General features: G+C 33.3%; 3 protein-coding genes across 3 annotated transcripts; 1 reads left to right on the forward strand and 2 right to left on the reverse strand.

Moving 5' to 3' along the window:
* Positions 1 to 2,647: 2,647 nt before the first annotated feature.
* Positions 2,648 to 4,622, forward strand: LOTGIDRAFT_161039 (hypothetical protein; the record flags this gene model as incomplete). The annotated part of the gene is made up of 3 exons (XM_009056281.1): positions 2,648 to 2,720; positions 3,030 to 3,166; positions 3,471 to 4,622. 3 exons carry the CDS (start codon positions 2,648 to 2,650, stop codon positions 4,620 to 4,622), a joined length of 1,362 nt encoding a protein of 453 aa, XP_009054529.1.
* Positions 4,623 to 11,782: 7,160 nt separating this feature from the next.
* Positions 11,783 to 12,304, reverse strand: LOTGIDRAFT_117842 (hypothetical protein; the record flags this gene model as incomplete). The annotated part of the gene is made up of 1 exon (XM_009056282.1): positions 11,783 to 12,304. One exon carries the CDS (start codon positions 12,302 to 12,304, stop codon positions 11,783 to 11,785), a length of 522 nt encoding a protein of 173 aa, XP_009054530.1.
* Positions 12,305 to 12,390: 86 nt separating this feature from the next.
* LOTGIDRAFT_161041 (hypothetical protein) lies at positions 12,391 to 14,275 on the reverse strand (the record flags this gene model as incomplete). The annotated part of the gene is made up of 2 exons (XM_009056283.1): positions 12,391 to 12,826; positions 13,725 to 14,275. The coding sequence occupies 2 exons, from the start codon at positions 14,273 to 14,275 to the stop codon at positions 12,391 to 12,393; spliced, it is 987 nt and encodes a 328-aa protein (XP_009054531.1).
* Between the last annotated feature and the right edge of the window lie 9,105 nt (positions 14,276 to 23,380).

Consider the following 23,380-nt stretch of genomic DNA (forward strand, 5'->3'; position numbering starts at 1 on the left):
GTAAGGTAATATATTCAACCTTCAGTCATACACTTCTTTTAAACTCTTTAAGGCGATACTGAACAATATTGAGTATGAGTTATTGCCCTTGTTCTTGAAAACGTGTTCAATCTTTAGCTCGTGAAAACTCTAGAAGACAAATATTCAATCTTCAGCGCGGTACTGAGTAATAAAACCAAGTTTAGTCAAAATCCGGCAAGAATCATGCCTTCTAGACTTTTTACGAGTTACAAATTGAACGAGTTTTAAAGAACAAGGGCAATAACTCATACCAAATATTTTTTGATTTTTCTGATTTTCAATAGGCTTTATCCTTGGGTGATAACAAACACTCAAGCCAGGTTTCGTTAAAATCCGTCAAGAATTGTGCCTTTTAGAGAGTTTACAAGCTAAAAATTGAACGCGTTTTCAAGAACAAAAAATACTAAATATTTTTCGATTCTTCTGATTTTCTATAGGGTTTATACTTGGGTGATTACGAACACTCACACCAAGTTTCGCCAAAATCCGTTAAGAATTGCACCTTCTAGAGTGTTCGATTTTCTGATTTTCAACAGTGTTTATCTATGGGTGATAACCAACACTCATGCCAAGTTTCGTCAAAATCCGTCAAGAATTGTGCCTCCTATGGTGTTTACAAGGTAAAAATGAACACAATGGCAATAACTCGTACTAATTATTTTTCGATCTTTCTGATTTTAAATATGGTTCATCCTTAAGTGATAACAAATACTCACACCAAGTTTCATCGAAATCCGTCATGAATTGCACCTTCTAGAATGTTTGCGAGCGTTTCAAGAACAAGGGCAATAACTCATACTAAATATTTTTCGATTTTTTTGATAGTCAATAGGGTTCATCCTTGGGTGATTACAGACAACCATACCAAGTTTCGTCGAAATCAGTCAAGAATTGTGCCTTGTAGAGTGTTTACGAGCAATTGTGGACGGACGGACGGACATGGCTGACGGCAATATATGCTCCCCATTTTATGTGGGCGTATAAAAATAATAGTCCTAAGATAGAGCCTTGGTGAATACCATATGAAATAGAATGCAAGTTTAAAATTTAACCATTAATAAAATAAAAAACTTTGTTTTCTATGGTGTAAATGCGATTGAAACATAGAAACAGATTGATATAGAATATAAAACAGTTTAAATTTTAAATCAAAAGCTTTCAGAAAGTCAAAAAACTACTGCCCCACAAAGATCTTTAGTATTAATGGCTTCATAATCAATTCCTGTCAATTTAGAATAATGAGTTCTGAAAATGAAATTTGAAATGAATGGAGTTTTACGTCCTACTTTTCTGCACCATGTGGGCTATTGAAGACGGGCAACGCCATGTAGGGTGCAATGATGGAAATTTTGCCAGGACAGTGGCATTAGCCTGCTTTTTTCGATTTCCAACTGTCGAGGGATCTTTAACGTGCACAGCCTGTAGCACACGGGGCCTCGGTTTATTGTCCCATCCGAACGACTAGACGCTTTTTCCATGTCAGCCCCTCGTACCTGCATCACTGACAGGGGGAAATCGGGTTGAAAAATCCGAAGGTATTATCTCGGTCTATGCCGGGATTGAACCCTGGTCCTTCAGGTTAGCGAGCAAGCGTCTAACTCACTGAGCCAAATGAGTTCTGAAACCAGACTGATATATATAACGAATATAAAAGGTTATTATCCGAAAGAAAACTATTCAGAGAATTTGAAATATGTTACTCAAATGGTTTTGACAAGACGGTAAAAGTGAAATAGGACGATAGTTATGTTTGAGCCAGATTTGTGCAATGGTAAAACTTTTGCTATTTTGAAGAAATCGGGAAAGATATGTTGATTAATACATAAAGTATAAATATAAGTTAATGTTGGAGAAAAAATACCTGTTCTAATTTTAATTAAAGAAGGGTTTATATTATTTAAACCTGAACCCGAGTATTTAAAAAATTCATATATTCTTCCTTGAGTGGCATTTAGTAATTGATGATATTAACACGAACACAATTATATGGATATTTATTAAAGTAATTGTTATCCATAAAATTGTGTTCGTGTTCATATATTCTTATGTGAGGGATATCATAAAAGAAAGGCGCAGATTGTAAAGGAATAAAAGTTGTTGAAGATTTGATTTTATTACGAGCAGAATTAATTACTTTCCAAATTTCTTTCGATGATGATTAATCATAAAAAGATAGGAGCAGTTAAATTTTGATACAAAATCAGTTAAAATTTGACAGTTAGAAATAGACAGGTCTTCTGAAACGTTTTAACCATAAACATTTTAAATAAGTTCGGAAGCAATGTTACAAAAATGTTTATTAATGGTATCAGATTGTAAAGGAATAAAAGTTGTTGATTTTATTACGAGCAGAATTAATTACTTTCCAAATTTCTTTCGATGATGATTAATTAGTCATTAAAGATTTATATTCAGTCTTTTAAGATTTTCTAATTTATTTGATTTTGTTTCTATAAACCTTGTACATATTGAAATAGCCTGTCCTTTAGAGATCATCTCTGATTCTGATTAATTCAAATATATCGTAAGTTAGCCAGGGTGGTTTAGCTAAAGATTTAATTTGACTAATCGATGTGGTAAGACGTGTTTTGTCGAGCTCCAGTATTCTGGAGTTTTTTTCTGGAATATGTTTTTGTTAGATATTAGAGAATGGAGACATCTCACAGGATTTTATCACCATAAAATTGTGACTGGAAAATGTAAGTCAATAAACATTAAAACCTACTATTTAACGTAAACACTAATTTTGATTCTCTGGACACTATTAATTCTCTGTGGGGATGTGGAATGTAACCCTGGTCCTACCAACACCAGACAAGGACATATAGGCAAAAACGGTGAATTAGTTACACCACAAAATGCAACAAACTAAAATGATTTGACTGATCTTATTAAATCACTTAGAGACGACATTGCCCAACTTCGAGAGGAAGTAAGAGAAATGAATATCAAAGAAGAGGTCACAATAATTAAGAAAGAATTAGAAGAAATGAGAAAATAAAATGAAGTTATTAAACAGAAATTAGACGATAGTGAAAATAGACATAAAGCAAATAATTTGATTTTTTATGGTATTAAAGAGGGTGAAAATAATGTTGAAAATAGTGAGTCTGTTATCAGAGAAGTATTCAAGGAGTTACCTGAGGTGAGCGATTATTCGCAGATTGATATTGACCGAGTGTACAGATTAGGTAAGAAGATTAGTGACATATTAAATATGACAAACTTGTCATTGAGAAAGATGTTTTCTCAATTAATATGGACACAAATGAACTATCTTTAAAGTTTATATCTTGGAATGTGAAATGGATTAAAATCTAAATTATTGCATCCTGAGTTTATAGAGTACCTGCAAAATTTTGATATCATCAGTTTAACTGAAACTTGGTGCGGAGAGATTGATTTATTTGATGTGTTCCCAAACTTTCAACTGTATTGTTGTTTTAGAGGCGACGGTAAACAGCGAGGAGGTGTATTCGTCCTTGTCAATTCATTACTTACGCCCGGTGTTTCCCGAAATCAATGACGGATTTCAAGAATCAGTCTTTCTCAAGTTTGATATAGAATACTTTGGATACGAGCACACGGTTATCTATGGGACCCTGTATGTAGCACCGGAATACTCGAAAATTCATGGTACGGAATTTGGTATAGCGGACATAGACGATAAACTCTTACTTATCGAAGCGGATTATCCAAGAAGTGATTTTATTCTAATGGGGGATTTTAACGCCAGAACAGGTAATGGTGAATTTGACGACTGTCTTGTTGATGATTCTATTTCGTATCTCACTGGATTAAAAAACGCTGACTACAGAACTGACCCCTTCAATGTAGGAAGACATTCTAAAGATAATGAACTTAACAATTTCGGCAAAGAACTTCTTAGAATATGTGCAACGTTTAATAGACATATTGTTAATGGCAGAGTAGAAAATGATAGGTTGGGCGAATCTACTTGTATTAAGTATAATGGAGCTTCAGTAGTTGATTATGTAATTGTATCTTCAGATCTTTTTAAATGTGTTACCTCCTTTAATATAGATTGTAAAACCGAGTCGGATCATATGCCATTAAGCTTTGAAATGTCATGCAAACTTACACAAAATTCCAGTGAAGCTCCTAGTGAATGCTTACAACCTTACTCTAAATTAGTCTGGAAGGAAGATAGGGCTGATATATACAATAGTAGAATATCAGAAAATATCAATGACTTTGTGTCAATCTTCCAAACTATCTTGTCTAAAGATATTGAAAGTGCTTTAAATGAGTTTCAATCCTTTATATACAAATGTGCATATGATTTCAAATCCAAAAGTATCGTAAATTACTCAAAAAAACAACAACCACCCTGGATTGATTATCAATGTTTAACTCTCAAACAGAATAAATCTAAACTTTTGCAACAATTTAGAAAATCAAACAAGGTTGAACATTTAGTCACATATAAAAACATATGTAAGCATAAGAAAGTTTCGTATCCAGATCAGGTATACAGTGATCTTTGTAATAATTTACAAGATCCAAATCAATTTTGGAAAACTTTAAAATCCTATAAACCTAGAAACGAAATATCCCCTAACATATCACCAGAAGAATGAGCTAACTACTTTAAAGAGTTACTGAATCCGTCACCTGCCACCATCAATAGTGAATTTTCACACGAAACTTTCTTACATGTCAACTCTTTTGAAAACATTTGTGTTAACACAGCATGTGAAACAGATTTTATATTAAACGGTCCAATACAAGAACAAGAAGTGATGAAAAGTATAAAGAAAATGAAAGCAGATACATCACCTGGTATGGACGGTATTGGAATCGATTTTATAAAATCTTGTTGTTCACAGTTAACCCCTATATTGACTCTATTGTTTAATGCATTATTGATAGTGGTCGTTTTCCCAGTTCATGGTCGAAAGCACTGATATCCCCTTTGCATAAAAAGGCTCCAAAAGCGATGTGAATAAATACCGTGGTATCTCTCTTTTGGATAGCTTTGGTAAAATTTATACTACCGTTTTGAATTATAGATTGCAAATATGGTCAGAATCACTCGACAAATATACGGAAGCTCAGGCAGGTTTTCGTACCGGGTACTCGACCATAGATCAAATATTCACTCTTCAGGGATTAGTTCAGAAGTATTTATCTAAATCTAAAGGGAGGTTCTATTGCCTCTATGTTGATATTTCTAAAGCATTCGATTCTTTAAATAGATTGAAGTTATTATCTCTACTGATTAAAAAGGATATCCATGGTAAAATGTATACAACACTTAAATCGATGTATAATTCTACGAGTTCATGTGTAAAACTTGGCTCTTCAATAACACCCTTTTTTGATTGTTTATCTGGTGTCCGACAAGGCTGTATTCTAAGCCCAATATTATTTTGTTTTTATATTAACCAACTCATTGATATGCTGGAAATGGAACATACTGTAAATGGAATATTCACAATAGCAGAGATTCAAGACATATTAGAACTGCTGTATGCTGACGATCTCTCAATATTCTCAGATACTGTAGGAGATCTTCAAAGAAAGATTTCTGCTTTAGAATCATTTTGTGATAAATTTAATCTAAATGTCAATTTTTCTAAAACCAAAATTATTGTATTTAGAAATGGTGGTATTTTACGTAAATACGAAAGATGGTATTATAACAATGAACCTCTTACAATAGTAACTTATTATAATTATTTGGGAATAATCTTCTCATCTAGATTGAACTGGAGCAAAAACATTAATAATTTAGCTGAAAAGGCCCTTATTCCCATAAAAAGTTTCAATTTATGTTTTAAAGTTTTTAATAGCATTATTATATGGTTCACAGATTTGGGGTTTTGAATATAGACATGATATTGAAAAGGTTCATCTTAACTTTTGTAAATTTATTCTTGGGATTCATAAAAGTTCCACAAATGTTGGAACACTCGGAGAATGTGGCAGAAAAAATATAAGCATATATTATACAACTTCATGTGTAAAATATTGGTGTAAACTTGTATGTATGCCTATAGATCGATACCCCAAACAAGTATACATTATGCTGAGACAGTTGGATGAAATCGGAAGAGTTTCCTGGGTGACTAAAGTAAAACAAGTTTTATATTCGTTAGGTTTTAGATATGTATTTGACAATGAAAATATCAGAAATATTCATATATTTGTAAATCAAATTAAATTAAGACTGTCGGACATAGACTTGCAAGAATGGTCTCCAAAGTTAGCACTAAGTGAAAGTCTTAAAGAGTATATCAAATGTAAGCCCTGTCTTTTCAAAGAATCCTATTTAATTTCAAGTATCCCTTTCAAACACAAACGAAACATTGTTAAAATTAGGTTGAATTTATTTCCAACTGCTGTCAATCTATATAAGAGAAATTTAATAAATAGTCCCTTGTGCCAATTATGTAAATTATCAAGTGAAGATTTGTTCCATCTATTGTTTGAATGTAAAGTAACAGAAAACTATAGGATTGGTATCAATACTGTACAGATGACCAGAAACAACTATCTAAATGAATTAAACTCAATGATGATTTTCACCTCTTAAGTTTATCCAAATGTATAGAAAACATCTTCAAAAATTTGTAAATGCTTAATACATATCGATTAAATGCTAATTATTTATTGTAAATATATTTTTGTTATTGTAAATAGTATTCATTCATGTAATGTAAAAATTTATAATATTGTAACGTTGGTCGTAGACCTATATTACTGAAAATAAACTTATTATTAGTATTTGATTCTAATAGGAGCATGCTATGTGTTTCATTCAGATGTTATACCATATATATATAGCTTTGTCGGGATCATTTTCGCCATATATAAGTAGTACATGAGCTTACACATTGGTCGCATAGGGATTCCCCATGAAATGAAATGGAAATCAATGTATAAGGCCCAAAAAAAAGACCTAAATTCCCTACATTTCATAAAACATCCTACATTTCATAAATTCTTACATAAAAAAAGACCAAAAAACACCTTCAATCAATTTCCTACATTCCATCAAAAAAGGGCATATTAAAAATACTCTTATATAAAATAACATCCTTGTTTCGCTTAACATCCGGTTTTTTAATAGCCTCGTTTTAAATAATGTTATTTTTAGTCTAGAAACTTCTAGAAAAAGGAGATAACTCTTTTTTGGATAAAAAAACAGACCACAATTTCTTCGTTAAATTAACTCATTTAAAAATAGGATGAGTTTGATTCTAAAACACGAACAACACAGATTCGAAGATTATTCGGGCGACGGTATCTTTTCTTCATTATTTTCTCTAGTTAAAACAATAATTCCAAAAGTAGCTAGCTTTGTTTCAAAAAACAAATCACTCATTTCAACCGGAGCGAAAGCCATCGGCTCAATCGCGGAAGCGGGAAAGAGTATAAGCGACACAGTGAAACAATCTAACGAGTTGAAAGAATTAGAGCTAATAAGAGAACTTCGAAACAGGAGATTAGAAGAAAGGAAAGGAAAAGGTTTTAAAGTTATAGGATAAAAATGATTGTCGCTCACGCTCCAAAAACTTATTTCGATTCAGGAGATATACAAAAATCATTGGGTTCTCTTCCTGGATTTCCATGGGCGAAATATCCCGGAGAAAAACATCTTCCAGGTACTAGGTTAGATCTGCGATTAGACAAAAACAATAAACCCAAACCAGGGGAAGAACCAGTCAATAGAGTTGACGCCGCTGCGCTTAAACACGACATACTATACAGAAACAAAGACATAAACTTCAGACACGAAGCAGACAGACAAATGATAACCGAACTTGAAAATATTCCAAATCCAACTTTCAAAGAGAGAATGCAAAGAGCATTAATCATAAAACTGTTAAAAGCAAAGATGAAATTAGGTATGGGATTAGCGGATGAAATACACAAAGAATTTAGAAAAACTAAAAACTTTTTAAAAGTAAAAGTGTTTGAAAAAGATGAAATATGGTCAGCCGATTTTTACAAAACATTAAAAAATCCACCTTAGCACAGATAGGAGCAACAGACTTTATGCCGAAGTACCTCCAGGTTTAAGAAGTGCTCCATGTTTGTCCAGTAGATGCAAAACATGTCCCTTTATATCAGAAACTCATTATTTTGTAAGCAACTCTACGAATAAATGGTACCCGATCCAGGAATATCTAACATGTGAATATTCGAATGTAATATATTTAATTTCATGCAAGGCATAGCACCCTTTGTTGTCCCGTTTAATACAACCAGCAATCGAGCAAGCAAGATAGATCATGCCCACTATAAGAGCCTTGAAGAAAAATTCCCCCATGTCTATAAGCAGAAAATGATAGTTGCATATTCAAAAAATAAGAACTTAAATAATAATATTGTTCATAGTAAACTAAAAACAATCAGTACATAACAGATACTATACTTCTCGCCCACCGGGCGAGTTATTTTTTTAAATTTCAGATCAGAATAAGAACAAAAGAAAACCCAATATGAAGACCCTTAATCCTAATTTCTAAATAAAGTGTCTGCTCCACCATAGGCCTGTACATTTGGGAGAATCAAACCCTCCCTTCCCCGAAATCTAATACTGTCCGTGAAAGGCCAGATCAGACAATTTATTATGACTTTGGTATATATTATTTCATCTTATATATATTTATATTTTTTTTTTGTATATATTGTATATGTTAGGATTTTGACATTTGTTTCTCGTGCATATAACAAACTTTCTTCAACAAAATTTGCATTAATCTTTTAATCTAACCAAGTAAATTTAATTGCCATTATTTATGTTTTTCTTTCATGTAAATTATACTCCGAGATAATCCATCCATTTAAATTACTACTCGGGTATAATCAAAATTCAAAGTTAGTTCTAATCAATTTACAATTCACTAATCCTGCTTATTTTATCAAATATTTCTCATGTTTATTTATTTTATATTTTTGTATTCTTGATTTCTGTTTATTTATGTTTTTCATTTATGTAAATTGTACTCTGAGATAATCTAATTCTCACGAATTATTACTCAGATATAATCAAAATCTAATCCAATATAATCCTCAATTGATTAAAGATATAACTCAACTAATTAAGAAATCAAAAATAATCCTAATCCTCAACTGATCAAAGATATGACATGATTCACTCAATAATTTTTAGAAAATCAAAAACCTGTATTAACTGACTACTATATAAATCGCAAATTCAATCTTATTACATAACCATTCCTCGACACTTGAAAAAGGATAATATTTCGAAAACCGGTTCGTGTCAATTGCGTAAGTTTTTGTTTTACTTGTTATAATTTTTCACATCATTGTTAGCCTTATTTATCACCTAAATATATTTTTTTTGCATTTTTCATCATAACTTTCATCTTACTTTATATATCCCCAAACCCAGTTTGACTTATTTGCATAATTTGATCCCCACATTTTCACGCTAGCATATACCAGTTCAGACACAGAAATACATTCCTACCCCGGTGCCCAAATCCATCACATACAGTCAATCCTGGAATTATACGACCATGAACCCAAACCTACTACCATTATTCTTCATGTAGGCCTCAACAACCGTGATCAGCTACCAAAGACCTCCTTTAACCAAGCCCAGAAATTATTCGCCACAGCCAACAAAACCTTCCCAAAGTCCAAGATCCTCTTCACATGTACCCATTTCAAATAAAATCTCGAAGAAGGCACAACAGAACCTCAACAACATGATGATGGAGTCCAGTATCAACAGCGCAACAATCTTACCACCCTACGAAGAAGAATTCGAACCAGTTGATAATCTTCATTGGTCTCCAGAAACAGCAAACAGCATTTATTTGTTTTGGATACACCAGCTTCAAGCATCGAGTAAGTCTTTAAACTAATTACTGGGGATAAAAATACTGAGAGGCCACTGCTAGGCCAAACTGTAGTTAACTTGAGCCGCAAAATTCTCACACCCCTTCAGCATTCAATCTTAGACTGAAAGCACAACAGTACCTAAGCACTCTCAACAACATGATGACGAGTCCAGAATCAACAGCACAACAATCTTACCACCCTACGAAGAAGAATTCGAACCAGTTGATAATCTTCATTGGTCTCCAGAAACAGCAAACAGCATTTATTTGTTTTGGATACACCAGCTTCAAGCATCGAGTAAGTCTTTAAACTAATTACTGGGGATAAAAATACTGAGAGACCACTGCTAGGCCAAACTGTAGTTAACCTGAGCCGCAAAATTCTCACACCCCTTCAGCATTCAATCTTAAACCGTGGACTTAAATTTATTCCCACCAGCAATCGAGCAAGCAAGATAGTTCATGCCCCCATGGCAGAAAATGATAGTTGCATATTGAAAAAATAAGAACTTAAATGATAATATTGTTCATAGTAGACTAAAAGCAATCAGTACATAACAGATACTCGCTCATCGGGCGAGTTATTTTTTCTAATTTCAGATCAGAAGAAACCCCAATATCAAGACCCTTAATCTTAATTTCTTAATAAAGTGTCTGCTCCACCCTAGGCCTGTACAATCAAACCCTCCATTCCCCGAAATCCATTATCTGTTGATATTTTTATTTGATTATTTTTTTCGTTGATATTTCTAATGGAATTGTAAACAGAGAAATACTTTAATCCCAATTCATATTCTTGATTGCGATCGAGTTCGTACTCATAATCTAGAGACAATTTAATGTCTGATTTATTTGAGGTGATGACGAATAGTTGTTCTTTATTTGACATTTTTAATCACACTTTTATAATCATTTTTATCTATGATACCTTTTTCTAGGAGTCTTTTTAATATACAAAAATCATTATATTGTCTGTGCGATCGATGTCCTTCCTTCATTGGCGCTAATATTACTCGTTATCTATTAAGTAGTTCCTCGTTGATATCGGATAAAAACGTTATACCTTGTCCACTGTTTTCTCTAGCTATCCCCCTTTTCAATTCGTCTATTTGTTCTGTGATTGGTGGATAATTTTCTCCATAATCATCTGATTCCTCTTCATCATGAATAACTTTATTTAAATATGTTTCAATATCTTGTAATCTTTTTGTGTTGGGTCCTGTCTTTTTAATTAGATGTAGAAATTTTGAGTATGCTACTAAATCCTTGCGAACGGCAATATCAAAATCCCCACCATTCATTAAATCTATTAATCCTTCTGTTGTTGTAAATGTAAAGTCTTTTGTATCGATTTTGAATAAAGGGTAAACTTTATCAAATTTTATTCTATATCCATTAAACAATAACCCCTCATCAACAATTGGTGAAATACTCTTTGGTAAATATGAGTCAGGGTTTGAAAAATAATGATTTATATCATCTAATGTCCTAATTATAATACCATCATATTCAATGGGATATTCTATTTGATAAGGAGAAGGAAACGGTGCTTGTTGAATTTGTTTAGGTTCTAATTTCTTTTTAATATCCTCTTGAGATTTTAATATGGGTTGAAATAGAGTTTGTAGATTTTCCGTTAATCCGAGTTGTTGTAATCTTGGGTCTTTATTTTATTCTTAGCTTTGATATATTCTTTATTTCTTTTTAAAATATTATTCCAATTATCCATTTTTATAAAAAATAAAATTTAACAAATGTCTATCATAACTCTTTCACCTGTAGGTTTTCTAGTATTAACGAATATATATCCATGATCATCTGGGTTTTTCCATTGAGCTTAACAAACCTTTTTAAATGCATCTCTGTCCATTTCGTGAATTATAGACTGAATGATTTGAGATAAATCTTTATCGTTTAATTCAAATAATAAAACATAGAATCCATACCGTAAAAGATTGGGATTGATATATGCAGTGACAGTTGTGATGTCTTCCCTTCGTGAAGAATTCTTGATGAACAGCCCGATTTCTTTGCGCAACGCAGTCGTCAAACAATATTAAGTTCTTTCGTTTGCTATCAATATTAGACAAATCTAGGTCATTAACATTTTTCGTAAGAAAAACTTTTATATCCGTTGGTTTCTTTCCTTCGATGTAGTTATCTATGATATCTTTTATTTCCATTTCTTCTTCGTTTTCTTCGTAATATTGAAATAGGTCTTGAACATCTTTCTTTGGTAAATATTCTAAAGCTTTGAGAAATTGATAATACGATTGCTCAGGTGTTGTTGTGTAGATATACAAAGAATCGAAATCTAAAAGGTTTGGTGTTGTCAACATGTTAAAAGTGAGATGAGTTTTCCCAGAACCGGAACTACCGCATATACACATGAGCAAAGGGTTATTAGGAAATCTTTCTGAATGATTAAATTTTTTGCCCATATTGTATTATTTTAATTTGTTCCAAAAATCACTCCTTCTCCTTTATACTTTGAAAGATATATTCCTTCTCCAGTGTGTATATTTTTTTAAAATATTCCATTACCCTTATGTTTGACTTTGATTTCTCCTGTGTCAATACTATCTACTAATTTATTTAATCCTTGTTTAACAGTTTTCTTGGTTTCTTCACTAAATCTTTTTCCAAATTCTTTCATTGTGCCTATCATATCTCCCACTCCTGAACATTTCTTTTCCGTTTTAGGTTTTTTAACCTCTGCTGCCAACTTTTCCATTTTAGAATTGTGTCTATGTTCTTCGGCTGCTTTCTTTTCTTCGGCAGCTTTTGTAGCAGCAGCTTCTGCAATAGCAGCTTTCTTTTCGTTGGAAACGCTTACTCCACCAGCTGTAGCACCAGCTACTGTAGCCGCCGCGGTAATACCAGCAAATATTAGGGAAGGTAGGGAAAATATAAATCCACCCTTTTTTACATTCGCGTCAATTCTTTCTAAATCTATATCGTCTCTAACTTTACAATATTTGTATTTATCAATAAGTTTTTTAGTTATACTGATTTTTTTACCGTTGAAAGTTATTACAGTGGGGGGAATCTGTTTCAACAGCTTCTATTATTTTCTTAACTAAAGTTTCTGGTTTTTAAGGGTGTATTTTTTACTCAATTCTTATCATTCTTCTATCTGCTATTTTAATTAAATGTTTTGCTTCTTCCAATAATAAACAATAACCTGTTACATCTCCTTGTGTTTTTTCAATATGAATATTTATGTTGACTCCTGTTTTGATAGATCAAAACAGAAGACTGGATGATTAAGTGCAAAATCTACATATTCAAACTGAGGTGGATTTCCAAATAATTCACACATATTTTTATGGTTTCTATACAGTTCATTATAATCCTTTGTGGTTGGATTAATGGTTAAAGGTTGGTTAGGAGAATTATCGTTGTTTAACCTTACTTGAACTTTATGGATTAAAGGATCTTGAGTTTGGTTCATCGCCACTCTAAAGACATTATTGTTATTCGTTTGAGAATCTGGTAAGTTCTTGAAACCAACTATTAAATATCTTGCTGGTTTAATAGTGTTAGTGATTGACCATGTGGTGGATTCTCCCGTTAAGTCATGCTACCTACCGTGTTACGATGAAGAAAAGCTATTTCAATATCTTTAGTTAATGAGTTGAATATTCTCGTTTCTACTTCAATTGATGGTGTTATTACGGGTATGAAAAGTTGGAGATTCGTTATTTCTAATTTTGCATCTGAACCATTCTCTCCAAAAAATATCTTATCATCGTGATTTCTCTTTGTAGATGAATTTTATATGGTAACCCTATGGAAACCTTTCTATGTTCCAACAGACCGAATAAAGGATATAACTTCCAATTTACGTAATTACCCCACCTATTATTCTCAACAACATTATTATACTGAAGTACTCGTTTTTCGAATCCATGATTAGCTGCTCGTGCTACACTTTCTATTGTGTTTCGAGCTACAACTCTCACTCTATCTAAATCAGCATCATTTGCAAGATTTCTTACCGGTTCTTTTAAAAAACTTCCATCGCCAACATCGGTTATCCAACCTGAGACTGAATCGAAATCTTTAGGATATAAAACTGTTTTCAACATTGTGTCGAATTCCCCAGGGTGTTTAATTGTTTCTATCGGATTTGAACCAGCTTCCAAAACCATCTCGCTAAATAAAGATGGAAAGAAATTGTTTTCTAACGTTGTATTAGTTTGAGGAACTTGATTCTGAGTTCCATCTTTCATTTTGAAATCGCATCTGAAATAAGAATTTATTTCGAAGGTAATTCTACCACCATCATTCAATTGGGATTTAGAACCAACAGTCGGTGAGATGATAATATAATACTCTTTTTTCTTGTTAAACGAATAACGAATCGGATCATATAATCTTAAGATTGGATCTAATATTTCATTTGCCATTTTTAAGGTTTAAATTTGAGTAGAAAATTTCCAAAAAAGAGTTATCTCCCTTATTTTAAAACCCGATGTTATTTTATATAAGGGTAGTTTTAATATACTTTTTTTGATGGAATGTAGGAAATTGATTGAAGGTGTTTTTTGGTCTTTTTTAATGTAAGAATTTATGAAATGTAGGATGTTTTATGAAATTTAGGGAATTTAGGTCTTTTTTGGGAGCTTATACATTGGTCGCATTTTCCCCATGAAATGAAATGGAATGGGGAATCCCTATGCGACCAATGTGTAAGCTCATATACTACTTATATAATATCAAAGTTAGCTCATTTTATGTTCTCAATAAATTCGTCTTTGTTAATATTTTTAAAACATCTATACTGATCTGTGTATGCTCTGACTTTTTTTTGTATAAACAATATTTATTTACATAATAGGATTAGGGAACAGGCTTTCGCCTACAGTACCCTGTCCTTAGGACTTAAGAAGATGAACGCCTTTCCTATTCCAGGGAAAACAAACAGATATAGAATAAATTGGAACTATAGGTTTAACTACATGTTCAGTATGAGAAACAATAATATGATCAATGATAGTAGAAGTATTTAGTGTCACTCGAGTTTGCTGATCAATGATTTGAGTGAAATTATAAAAATTTAATAAATCAGTAAAATGAGGATTGTTAGAATTAGATGTTAGATCAATGTTGATATCGCCTATTATTAAAGTTTCGAAACCTAGATGCCAAATTCCATCTATCATACTTTCAAACGATTTTAACCACGTAGTTTTAGGGCCTTTGGTAGGATTCCTATATACACAACATGCCAGAATAGGTGAATGATTCACTAAAAGTAATTCAAACCAAATTCATTCAATGCCAGTTTTATCAAGATCATGTCGCATTTTAAATTTAATTTTTTTCTCTTATATAAAAAATAATACCAGAGTTACTAATAGTAATACTACAACTGTCTCTCTCCATAGACGAATTGCATTCAAATGCTTCCAAACGGAAAAATTAATAGAATTATCTAATGTAGCTAAATGATTATTAAGGTAATATTTGCGCATTGTTTAATAACAAGCTCAGTTTGTAATATGTACTCCTCTCTTGCACCCAGGACCAAACGAAATCAACAGAAACATGAATGATAAAAGAAAGCTATTCAATCTAATAAGTATCTTTGCTATAATATTTCGCAAAACGTTTCTACAGTCAAATTTCTTATTAGCATCCTAACCTTGAAATACCTACTGTCAAAAGCTGTTCCTGTTTAATCCCTTTCTCACATATAATATGAACAACCTTTTCCTCGTCCTACGCATCCTCCTATCAAACGACGTCTCGCCAAACCCAGGTCCCACACAAACCGAAAAGAAACACTTAACAGCCTTCCACCTCAATGTCAGAAGTCTTCGAACAAAAAGCATGGATTTGCAAATTTTGGCAAATGGGCATAATATCATCGCAATTACAGAAACCCATCTCGACAAGTCTGTTGATAATGATGATCTTCAATGGAACGGTTATCATATACCTATCAGAAAGGATAGAAATTGTTTCGGAGGTGGGGTTTTACTGTATATATCTGAAGTTGTAAAACACAAGCGTCGTGCGGACCTAGAAGTCGGTAATGCGGAAATCTTTTGGGTTGAAATCGATGTCCAAAATGACAAACTTCTCCTGGCATGTGTATATAGACCCCCTAATCTTTCGTCTATTTTCTGGGACGAATTAGATTACTCTCTAGAACTAGCTCTCAATTCATCTTCCAATGTTTTACTAATTTAGGATTTTAACTTCGACCTATTGCACAATCGAACCGGTAGGCTGCATGATATTCTTATTTCCAATAATCTATCAAATGTCATTAATGAGCCGACCAGGGTCACAAAATCTTCATCCTCGCTGAAATCAAAGTACTCTTCTCAGAAACGATTGAAGTGGATACCAAATTATCAGATCACAAAGCAATCAGCCGTGAACTTGATTTACAGGTCCCAACCATACCAAACTATAAACGGTTGATTTTTGAATGTAAACATGGTAAATATGATGATCTGAACAATCTTATCTCAATTCTTCTATGACACATTCAATAGCCTTATTGACCTGACCATACCAAAGAAGGCACTAATCATAAGGCCCTGTGATAAAGCCTGGTTCAATTCATCAATACGAAAAGAAATACGAAATAGTTCGAGAGCGTTTGCGATATAAAGCGAAAACAACGAGTAATCCCAGTGATGTCACGAAATACAAAAAACAAAGAAATAAGGTCACGAATTTCAAAAAAATTTTGAACGATAAATATGATACCAATATCTTAGAGACGATAAACTCGGGAGATAAATCTGAATACTGGAACAATCTGAACAGGAAAAAGAAATATGTATACCACCTTTGCAGAATTCCGACGAAAGTTTAGCTTATACAAATTTTGACTAAGATCAAGCCCTTAACTCATTCTTTGGAGCTGTGGCCAACAATACCTCCAATAATCCGCTACCAAATTTCCCTTCCCGAACTTCAAATACGTTTTCTTTTCCTAAAATATGTCAAACAGACGCCATCCTGTGTCTGAAACTCAATACCATATCCACCCCACTTGTACGTCTGTTTAACAAGTCCCTGGATAATGGAATATTCCCGAAACAGTGGAAAATAGCAAACGTCGTGCCCATGTTCAAGAAGGGAAAACCATGGCTACCTCTCAATTACAGACCAATTTCTCTGTTAAGCTGTATAAGTAAACTCTTTGAAAGGATATTATTTGCATAACTATTTCCATTCAAATAAACTTGTATATGTCCTTCAGTCGGGTTTTAGACCCAAACATTCCACCCATCACCAACTTCTAGAAATCTATCATGACATCGTCACTGCTTTTGAGAACCATAAACCTGCTTGCTATGTCTTCTTTGACATAAACTCCGTTCGTATGGTTTGGACAACTTAGCACTTAAATCGCTATCCAGTTACATCAGGATCAGTATGTGGACCTTTCTTGTTTTTAGTCTATATAAATGACATACATAAATCGCTATCCAGTTACATCAGGATCAGTATGTGGACCTTTCTTGTTTTTAGTCTATATAAATGACATACATAAATCGCTATCCAGTTACATCAGGATCAGTATGTGGACCTTTCTTGTTTTTAGTCTATATAAATGACATACATAAATCGCTATCCAGTTACATCAGGATCAGTATGTGGACCTTTCTTGTTTTTAGTCTATATAAATGACATACATATTACACTTAACAATACCCCGAGACTCTTCGTTGATGACAAAGTTCTTGGTTGTATGGTACACTCAGTCGAGATCTTGGAAGAGTCGCTCAATCGAGACCTTGAAAAATTCATAACTTGTCCACGACTTGGTTAATGGAATTTAATCCTCTCAAAACTAAAGTCATCCTCTTCTCGAAATCTTATTCCCGTCCCCCAAAACTTACGTTAGGTGGATCAAGTTTGGAGGTCGTCCAGAATCACAAGTATTTTGGGTGTGTATATACAAAATATATATTCGACCAAACATTCGAATACTGTTGCCAGGTCTGTGACGGCTGTAATGTGACCGACAGTGAAAAGCTTGAAAACATTCAGCTTGAATCGAATTGCAGGTCGAATTGTAACAGGTCTACCAGGGTATACTAAAAGGGATCAAATATATAATTAAACTGGTTGGCCTTTGCTGCCTGCACGACGGAAACTGAGACGGCTAACAACGCTGTACGATATTATGAATGAAAATTGTCCAACACACTTAAATGAAATCTTGGGCAGCTTTGAAAATATAGCTTCAAGATACCTGCTTCTTCGGACTACGACTCTTGAAAGACCATTCTTCCCATCAACAATTAATGATTATAATAAACTACATAATTTAACTCAGACAGAAAGAAGTAAGTCTCATTTCAAATCTGTTATATCAACTGCAAATAACCCTACCACCACTTTGAACTCAAACTTTCCCTTATCAGGTGAACGTAAGTACGTTATTATCCACACTAAGCTTAGAAATTGTTTTAGTTCTCTAAATCAGATCTGTTCAGATTTAACCTCATCAACAATCCTGTGAATGTGGACACTTTAAAGAGTGTGCATCTCATTTCTTCTTTGACTGTCCACGCTATAGTGAACAACGGAAAGTACTTATCCGAAATACACCAGCAAACATAAATCTAAATATCTCAACAATATTTTGGGGAGACAGGAATCTTTCCGTTACACAGAATTGTAAAATGTGCCAAGACATTTTAAAATAAATAAAAGCTACTAAAAGATTTGAAGTGGTAATTAGGAATTAAATTAGATCAACCTATTAAAACAAACTAGAAGATAAGATTGAATGGTACTTTCTTTGGCCACCTTGCACTATATTAGACTCTTATATAATTGTTATACAATTTCTTATATAATTTCTAATAATGTAAATTCATCATTATTAGTATAATCTATCTTTTTAAAAATTTCCATCACATGTTCTATTGCACCTTTCGTTGTATTCGAGCTTCTGTTAATTACCTATGATATTGTATGGAGCTATGGAGATGGTACTTTTTGTAAGTTTTGTGTAACTTTTACCAAATCCTTTTACAAATTGTAATAAAATATGTTTTAACTAAATCTCCTGAATGGTGGGTGAAAACTCTTAATATTAATGTCAGACTCAATTATATCAGTAACAAAAGATATCAAACATAGAAATTAAATTAGATATTTCATCCATTTCATCCTTATGTTTAAATGACCAAAATGTAGCCCCATTTAAATAGTACAGGTTCAAAATGTGCTGCATTGTAAAACATTTTAACACATCTACGAATGTGGCAGGTCATAACTATAAATGAATATAGCATAATGTTAATCTTAATCGTGATTAAAGTGAATTAATAATTAGTGATTAAGACACACTGATACTAACTGGCTTTATCTGTTATAAGAAGTGTTTATTCTGAAGCTGGTATCTGTATGTAGAGATTGAGTGATGATTTTATGAGCCTTACTAACAAACCAGATCCATTCAGGTTGAGATATTGTTTTATCTGATTTCTAATCATGAAAACATGAGCAGGCTGTCTTGTTAAAGTTCTATAAAACTAATATTGGCCAATTTGAATTTATCTTCCGGTTAGATGATGTAGTTTAAAAGATCTTAGTGATGAATTATTGGATCCTATCAAAAATTCCACAATTTCAACTACTGAATTTGCAGAAGAGCTTCCAATATACAGAATGAGATCTTCAAATTTAGCGCCTCGAGTCTTGACTATGCAATTTCCAGATGGATCTAACCTCTTAGTTTGAATATATTTCAGTAATGAAGAACCAACGATTGAGTTTTTTGGATAATATTCTTGTTTTCGACCAGACTTTTGATGATATTCAGTTTTGGAGGTGTAGCAAGCGTTCTTGTATAGGCTTCCTTGATTTCGTTATTTCAGCATAAGTTAAAGGAGGTTTAGATCGGTTGAAATAATCAAGCATTCCAGAGAGCCTTTTGATGTTGTTGTTGTTAAGTTTTTGAAGCCCATCTGTATCTATTTTCTAATCAGTCCTGGTTCCATTTATTAAAGAATTGTTTGTTAAAAGATGATTCATCTGATTTATCTTCGACAAATTACAATCCAGTTTCTGAACATTCTGAGATAGGAATCGGAGTAGACGTATGGAAAGGAATCTGTTGTGTTGCTTGGACCTAGGGCATTACTAGACTCGGCTCTTAAACCATCTATGGCGTTGAGAATTTCAGGCCAGTGGTCAGAAAAGAAAATAAAATCTACCTTAAATACTGCATAATAATACATGTATTCTGAGATATTTTTTTTGGGGGGGTATGAATTATGACCGATAGGTTTTAGTCAAAATATTTTGGTTTCCATGAGAACAACAAAAGCGTAAGTTTGAAATAGCAAATCTCACGCTATTAAATACAATATTTTGAGATGTAGCACCTACATTCTTCACGAATTAAGAAATTTGCATCACAGCATTTCATTTAGAGTCTTACGTTTCCATGGCAACCAATTTCATCTATTCAGCCTGTAATGTAAAACTATTCATGTCTCCTTTCACAATAATTAACCACAAGAATATTGGTAATCAGGGAAGTGTCGTCATCTAGCCTTATGATGTAATAACTTTCCCTTGGCATCCGCTAAGATTTGCATCAATTTTTTCAACTGGAAAGTCTGAAAGCTACCATGTCTAAACGCAAAGCTTATTCTGATGGAATTTCAAGTACAGTGGAGTCAATGTGTATCATACACATGATACTTGCCTATTCAGTGTCGAAAATCCAGATTTTAGATTCAAAACACTGTGTTGGACATTGGACATCCCTTTAGAATGACAGATGTATGTGCACAATTGCCTGAAAGCTTTACAAAGAACCACGAATACCACAGAGATTACTATCAACGTTTCACCATGAACCTAAACAGACTAAAGTCACCAGGTAAGTCTGTTTCTTTAGCTGAGCAAAGAAGTAGGCCCACCAGACGTGCCAGTGTTGCAATGCTATTTTGTTTACACCTGACTGTGTATTTTGTAATAGCACAAATAGAAAAGGATTAAATGTGGAGGCGCATGGACAACTGAAGGTTTGTCAACTATTGAATTCAACACAGTAATGTAATTAAGTTGGTGGAAGAAAGAAATGACGAAGATTTGTTAAGACGTATTAGAGGATTTGATTTCTTTGCACGTGAGGCCAAAATACCATCGTAGCTGCAGAATGAAGTACAGCGATCCCGAATCAATACAGAAGGTTAGCTCTATGGTGGAAGAACATGAACATTGTTTTCAAAAGGTATGTGAAATTATAGAAAAAGAAATTCTGCAGGAAAAGAAAGTTATTAAACTGAAAGATTTGAGAGATAAGTTTGTATATTCTTTGTCAAAAACTAATTATGTTAATTCCAATTACAGATCAGAAAACCTGAAGTTAAGATTATTGAATTCGGTGTATTAAAATAACATTTGTTCCATTAGACAGGATTGGTGGAAAATTGCAAATTGAACTGGTAGTAAGCACATCGCTGGATCTTTCAGAAGCTGTAAGAAATGGATATATATTAGGGACATCGGACAAAGTTGATGAATGAGCATCTTACTTGCGAGATATTATAACAGAAGCATTTGCTTGTGCAGACGAACTGCCTTGGCCACCAACTGCCTCATACTTGGAAGGGACCATTTGTGTTTTACCAAAAGAGGTTCGTAGGTGGACAGAATTGTGCAATAACATCTGAAAAAATAAGGTCCCTTGGTCAAGGTTTTTGCAGAGCAACTATGGGTGGAAAGTGGAAGCATATTCTGATCTGTATCGCTTTCAGGCATCTTCTTAGGAGTACCCAATTGAGTACCTTAATGAACAGACTAGGGCATTCAGAAAGTTGCAGCTTTGCCCTTGAAACAGCTCTAGATAATTTTGACAAATTTGTTAACAATATATCAGGAAGTAGGTCAATACATACTGCTAATGGCATTATGATGCAAGATAATGATGGATCGTTTGATTCAGAAAAAATACAAATAACTCTTCACACAATTACCACATCAGGAGAACGTTCATTAAAAATAATTTTAGATGGTATATTACCACCATGCTATGTTAATCACAGGGCTTGTCCGAAAATGGGAAAAACTGTTACACCCATTGACAAGAAATTGGTCTACTGTAAACCAAATAGAATAAATCAGATATGGTGTTTATTGCGATTAATGTGTGGAACTGGTTTATTTCTGAGACTGGGGTTCAACCAAAGAGACATACGACAATTGATTACTATTTGTACACCGCCCTATCATTGAAAATCCAACAGTTGAAGAATGTCTCAGGTACTCAGAAAAAGCTTCAAGAAGAGTTGGGCAAAAGTATGTTACCACAACGTTTGATCTCGGCGTTTGCATGAAAGCATACCCCATTATCTGGAACAGCCCAATAGAATACCAGAATCATATTGTATTTATTGGTTCCTTTCACTTATTGTCTGCCTATATAAAGATGACTGGGAAGAAAATGACAGGGTCTGGTGTGACTGAAATACTATTAGAGGCAGGTACTATATCCAGTGGCTCTATGAAAGGGTTTTTTTCTGGGAAAAACTACAACAAAACAATGCATTGCCATAAAACATTAACGTAAGGATAAGACTCTTACTTCAGAAATACATATCAGTTAGAAATCAAGAAACCTTTGTTTCAGAGTTGCCATCATCATCAGTAGCTAATCTCAAAAAATGATATAAAGATAGAAATGAAAAGAATGTAGATGCAGTATTATGTGATTACAATATACAAAAATGGTTATCTGAGTATGAAAAATTTCGCCAATCTGTAAAAAAACAAACAACTGCTATTCATGCATAAGTGACATCTTCTTTTTTAGTTATGACGGGCACAATTACGCAAGGTATCCTTCTTTTCTATGTTCTTGGAAAATATTGAAACAACTCATCCAGGTGCTTCTGATTTGTTGCAACGGGGTGCATTTGTCGTGACAAGATCATTTGTGCCCGGAAATACATGTCCAGTTGATACAACAATGGAAGAACCTTTCATGAAACACTCAAAATCTGATCCTGGCAGTAAAGGTACTGGGTTACAGGCTTGTTGACTAACTACAGCGCATACCATAGATGTTAGAACTGCCCATGAACGATCCAGGTAATTGGAGATCACATTACAGATGGCTGTAGTGACTGATGTTAGTGAGAATCAACATAGAGAAACAAGGCCACTCAAATAAGAAAGGGTGAAGAGGCAGTTTGTGCTGTTACAGATTCAATTCTTAGCTTTATGAATCCGTTTGACATTCCATATCATGAAATCTATACTGCTTATCATCAGGTGCACCAACAAATATCGCTGTCAGGAATGACTTGCTAAATGCTGAAGAAATTGGAAAGTCTGTAAAAAAACGATTTTTCTGCAAACCGGATTCAGAATATTAAAGACTTTTTTCCCCAATCAAAACACTGAATTAAACACACATTTAATAGTATGTTTAAGAAATCCAAAGCAATCACTACAAGAAATGGATGGTTAACTGACAAAAGCAAAGGCTTAGCATACTGGACAAAATCTGGAAAAAA

Source organism: Lottia gigantea, assembly GCF_000327385.1.
Source record: "Lottia gigantea unplaced genomic scaffold LOTGIsca_27, whole genome shotgun sequence".
Taxonomy (NCBI): domain Eukaryota; kingdom Metazoa; phylum Mollusca; class Gastropoda; family Lottiidae; genus Lottia; species Lottia gigantea.